The sequence below is a fragment of the Myotis davidii genome, unplaced genomic scaffold (assembly GCF_000327345.1).
Source record: "Myotis davidii unplaced genomic scaffold, ASM32734v1 scaffold79, whole genome shotgun sequence".
Classification (NCBI taxonomy): Eukaryota; Metazoa; Chordata; class Mammalia; order Chiroptera; family Vespertilionidae; genus Myotis; species Myotis davidii.
The window spans coordinates 3118497-3123763 of NW_006294339.1; the positions used below are offsets into that span (position 1 = coordinate 3118497).

The window sequence follows — 5267 nt, forward strand, 5'->3', positions numbered from 1 at the left end:
CAGTGTGTGGGGACCCTAGGGTTGTCAGTACCCAGAGGGAGGGGCCAGGGGAACTGCCTGAGGAGGCCACGCCTGCCAGCCATGTAGCCTTTGAAGACCCCAGGCTGCTGCCCTCCCGCTCCTGGCCCAGCGCCCCTGAGTGTGGCTTCCTGTCCTACAGGTGTCCTACTACAACCAGGCCACCTCGGGCTTTCTCAATTATGTGACCACCAACGTGGCTGGCCTCTCTTTGGAGTTCTACAACACCTTCAAGGCCTGTGAGAAGTTCCTTTTGGACAACCGAAATGATCTGGCGCCCAGCCTCCAGACCCTCTAGGCACCGCAGCAGCTACCACGCGCCCACACCACCCCGCCCAGGACACATGTGCAGCACTCTGAGGAAGGCAGGGTGTTTATTTCTCCCTCCTCCCCCACGGGAAGCCTGACCCCAGGGACCTCCTGTCCAGCACCCCTGGGCGGTCAGTTCTTGCCAACATCTGCCAGCAGGTCTTCGCGATAACTCCGGGGCAGCACGTAGTAGACCCGGGTCTTGTCCACGGCCCTGGCCGCCAGCAGCCCTTTCCGCACAGATGTATAGCTGCCCGCCCAAGGGCTGTGCTGCACTGTGACGGTGGCCCTGGGGGAGGCTGCCAGTAACCTGGCTACCACCCCGGCTGTGCCCTGGCCCAGAGACCCAGCCTGGAGCTGGAAGGACACAGGCTGCCAGAGGCCCTTGCTCAGCTCCAGCATATCCGTGAGCAGCTGCTCCTCGTAGCCATTGCCCAGTACCTCCTGAGGCCAGCCTAGGGCCACTGTCACGTGGGGGAAAACCTCAGCCACAGCCGTGAGCAGCTCCTTGCCGGGCATGTAGCCAGGCACTGCAAAGCTCCCATGGGAGACTGTGGCCCCCACCCACACAGGCAGAGAGAGGCGACCGAGGTTGGAGAGGTGGGCCAGGATGGCCAGGACTGGCCTAAGGGCTGTGGGCTCTGCTATGAGCAAATGGACTCCCCAGCGTCCAGGGTATGTGGCGAGCTGCAGCAGGCACGACTCCAGCTCCAGGGCAGAGGCACCCGAGGCATACACGATGGGCACAGCATCTCCAGCGCCAAACTCCTGGAGGCCGACGTCCAGCAGGATCATGCCTTCTTTTCCTGGGAGAGGCGGCGGAGGCCACAATGACTGTGCCTGCCTCTCTCATAGCTCAGTGTGGCTAAGGGCTCAAGGGTGCTGGTCCAAAGGCCAGGATCCCCATCCCCTTGGCAACACTGTCCTCCCCCACCTCCTAGCTGCTATGTTCCAAGGTAACAGAGTCCCTGCCCCAAGCAAAGGAAAACCCCTACAGTTTAGCTGGGAGCACAGGGGCTGCAGCCCTCACCTGAGAGTTGAACTGTTGCATTGCCCCGGATGTCAGGAACCTGCCACTCCACGCTCAGAGCGTCGCCCCCGGGGAGCTGGAGAAAGGGGATCAGGCTGCCTCCTGAATAGTAACTTTGCTTCCGTGTGGCGTTCACTGTGGGACCCCAAATTGTCATAATGAAGGGGCTACCGTTCACAGAGCGCCTTCTGTGTGCCACAGCTATCCACACTTCTGTCCTACAGCCAATGGCAGAGTTGCTGGGATTGGAACCGGTTGGAGCCAGGTTTGTCTGGTTCCCCTTCACCTGGGTGGCGCCCAGGAGAGGAATGTTGAATCTGATGGGTCCATGGCCTAACTGCAGGCTCTCCTAGGTTTGGAATCAGGGAATGAGGGGTTTGAACAAGGGAACAGGCAGCATCTGGATCATTGGTGAGTGGGTGCAGCAGAGGGGCCGCTCTCTGAAGTGTTAGCGTAACCCACAGAGAAACTAGGCTGCCAGGGCAGGCACATGGGTTTGGAATTTTCTGGGTTCCAATCTGAGCTGTGCCACGGACAAGCTGGATGGCTGTGTAAGTTCTTTCACTGCTCTGAACCTCCGTTTTCCCGCGTATGGAAATGGAATCTCTGCTCCATGGACAGATGCAGCTTAGGTAGCACGCGGCACCAGGACTGGCACACGATCGGTGCTGAGTGGTTCCTTCTCCCTACTCCACCCAGGACTTCCCCTTCCGATGCCCCTGCAGAATCCAGCCCACCCTCCAGACCACTCCCTACTTGCAAGCTGCTTGAACTGCGACAGGACAGGCTCGAAGAGGTCATAGTAGATTTGGTGGTGGGCACAGTTGTCCCGGATGTAGAGGAGATCGTCCACTGACACGGGGTCCGTGACACCCTGCCACAGTGTCAGGCTGTACCTGGGGCCCAGAGAGCAGGCTCAGCGTTGGCCTAGGCCTACCTGGGTCCTCGGTCCCTGTGCTCGGAACTGGACCCTAGCTGGGTGGGGTGGGGCCTCTGACTTCCCACCAGCCCCTTTTTCCAGAGCTACCCCCTTCCTGGGGGCAGAAGAAGCCGCAGAGGCTTTGGGGAGGATAACTGGAAGCAGAAGCCCAGAAGGAGGGAGAGGGTCCCTCTTTTCTGTTTTAGGAAAGGGGACGGGCACAGGGGAGAGGGGAGCGGTGTGGATGAAGAAGGGGGAAGCCTCAGGACTCCTGTGGGGAGCTGCTGAAGGTGGGGCTGGGTAGCTGGGGCAGAGGTTGCAGGGACAATCTGTGCAGCCCCACAGCTGGCTCCCCTGGGAGGAAGCTGTGGGGAGGCAAGTTATGTCTTAGTGTAAACTCAACAGGCAGGAAGTCAGTTATCCACCAATGGACGGGCTGCCTGTCACCAGAAGTATACAAGCAGAAAGGGATGCTGTGTAGGATATGAGTGCCTGTGGGGGTTAGACTAGAATCTTTAAGACCAGCCATGAGCATCTGGGATCTTCCTGGGGGCATCAGTGCCTTGGGGTGGGTTGAGCAGGAGCAGGGGCTGGGCCAGGGGAGGGGCGTTCTCACCTGTCCGACTGGCCCAGCAGCCAGCTGAAATGGGGCCATGCCTCGCGCACCATGACAGCCCGCACGGGGAAGGTGGCCCTCTGCGGCAGCGCTCCCACCAGCTCCTGCATCTTCTCTATCATGGCTCGGGTGTATGTGCTTTTCGGGAACAGGGGCACGTAGAGGGTGGTCCAGCCTGGGGACAGGGTGGCCTCAGGATACTTCTCCTGGACCAAGGCCAGGAACCTGCAGAGAATCAGAGACACGTCTTTCAGGGCTTCGCTGGCCCCGTCCTCGCCTCCTGGGTTCCCCTCGCCCTGCGGGAACGTGGCGGGGCCGGTTGAGTCTATGATGTAAAGGCAGAAGCAGAGTCCTGAAGAGCAGGAGTAGCTTGTTCAAGACCCCACAAATAGGCATGGATTTTAGAGTCAGAGGGTCTGGGTTCAGGTCCTGACTGTGACCTTGGGCCGCTTTGATTCTCAGAGATGGCATCCCTGGGGGCAGGGCCTCTTCAGCATCCCCTTATAGACAGAAGCAATGAAACCCAGAGCCCCAGGGGTCTGGGCTCTGCCTTCTGTGAGAGTCTCTGAAGCTTCAGATTTTATTTCAAAATTTCATTCGGATTTTGCCCTGATGCAAATTTTTTTTTTTTTTTTAAATATATTTTATTGATTTTTCACAGAGAGGAAGGAAGAGGGACAGAGAGTCAGAAACATCGATGAGAGAGAAACATCGATCAGCTGCCTCCCGCACATCTCCCACCGGGGAAGTGCCCGCAACCCAGGCACGTGCCCCTGACCGGAATCGAACCCGGGACCCTTCAGTCCGCAGGCCGACGCTCTATCCACTGAGCCAAACCAGTTTCGGCCTGATGCAAATTTTAATAGGCAAATAATGCTCCCTTCTCTCTCCCCAACTACTGAGTAAAATCAATACTCCAAGAAGACAAAGATATATTTCTCTTGTGCCACTGACTACAATTTTCAAACTACTGCTTTCCAAATGCACCTCAGTTTGAGAATCACAAATATTGGATGAATGGATTGTTGGCTGGTTGGCTGGACAGATGGATGGAGAGATGGATGATAAGGAGTGTGGGGCTTAAAAACAAGTGTGGGGCTTAGACTCCAAGGCCTGGCTTTGAATCTTTGCTCTGCCAAGTGCTAGACTTAGGCAGGTCCTTTCACTTTGATGAGATAGTTCCTATGCTAATAAAATGAAAATAATAGTACCTACCTCATTCTCATTGTAAGAGTTAAATGGGCCCTGGCCGGTTGCTCAGTGGTCGGAGCATGAGCTTTAGCCTGCACACCAAAGGGTTGCAGGTTTGATTCCCAGTCAAGGGCATGTACCTTGGTTGCAGGCTGGATTCCCTGCCCTGTAGGTGCACATGCAAAAGGCAACCAATCTCTTTGCACCCCCCCAACCCCACCCCACCCCTCTCCCACCCCACACACACCTCCCTTCCACTCTATCTAAAAGCAATGAAAAATCCTTGGGTGAGGATTTAAAAAGAATTAAAGTGTATTCTTCAACTAAAGTGCCTGGGGCACATAATAAACATTCAATAAATTAAGCCTCAATTGTTGTCGGCTTTCTTATCTGTAAAATGGGGGGGAATACTCCTAGCCTAGGAATTAAATCAGTAATATCCTATCCTTTTATGGGACCCTCTTTTGTAGGCTGTAGAGTAGCATGCAGTGGTGTGAAGGCTGTTGGTGGCAGTGCTGGGATTTCATGGGGGCTGGGCAAGGAGTCAGCAGTTTAGACTTTCCTAGCAGGTCAAGCCCTGTCCCGGTCACTGCGGATACAGAGCATACCCAGAGGAATCAGGGCTGTGGGAGGAGGAGGTGTGCTTTCAGCCTGGGTGTTGGGGCTCTTTTGGAGGAGGTAATGCCTGGGCAAAGGTTCATCAGGAAATGGGAGAAAAGCATTCGAGGCAAAGGGAACAGCCTGTGTGAAGAAGGCTCAGAGGTCAGACTGTATGGTATTTCTGGAGGCAAACTCAGGAAAGGTCCCCTGAGCACTTCCTGTGCCAAATGTGGAAGGAAGGGGGCTGGGTACAGTTGGGGCAGAGATGGGAACACTCACTGTGTGGCATTGACTTGGATGGAGATGGGCACGTTGGGGCCCTTCAGGATGTCGGCATTGATCCATACAGGCCTCCGGACTTTCCCAGCATCGGTCAGTCTCCGCAGGAGGTCCAGGGAGGGGCCCACAGCCTTGATACTCTTGAAGTCTAGCTTGATACCTGCGGGAGGAGACCGAGGGCTTGGGGAACTGGCTTCTCATGCTCAGGGCAGAAGGAACTGAAGACATGACTTCCTGGGGCTGAAAGAGCAGGTTTAGTGTGTGTGTGTGTGTGTGGGGGTGTGTGTGTGTGTGTGTGTGTGTGA

The 5267-nt window shown here is 56.2% G+C and overlaps 2 protein-coding genes across 2 annotated transcripts in view; one reads left to right on the forward strand and one right to left on the reverse strand.

Annotated features, from left to right (window-relative positions):
* Window positions 1-464, forward strand: part of ACOT11 (acyl-CoA thioesterase 11) — a 41682-nt gene extending 41218 nt beyond the window's left edge. Inside the window, exon 16 of the mRNA XM_006768357.2 lies at window positions 161-464. Within this exon, the coding sequence (XP_006768420.1) occupies window positions 161-316 (156 nt within the window). The 3' untranslated portion in view covers window positions 317-464. The remainder of the gene's footprint in view (window positions 1-160) is intronic.
* Window positions 380-5267, reverse strand: part of FAM151A (family with sequence similarity 151 member A) — a 16851-nt gene continuing 11963 nt past the window's right edge. The window contains exons 4-8 of the mRNA XM_006768356.2: window positions 4963-5122; window positions 2893-3117; window positions 2114-2253; window positions 1358-1492; window positions 380-1133 (exon numbers count right to left, since the gene is read on the reverse strand). Coding sequence (XP_006768419.1) covers window positions 460-1133; window positions 1358-1492; window positions 2114-2253; window positions 2893-3117; window positions 4963-5122 — 1334 coding nt within the window. The 3' untranslated portion in view covers window positions 380-459. The remainder of the gene's footprint in view (window positions 1134-1357; window positions 1493-2113; window positions 2254-2892; window positions 3118-4962; window positions 5123-5267) is intronic.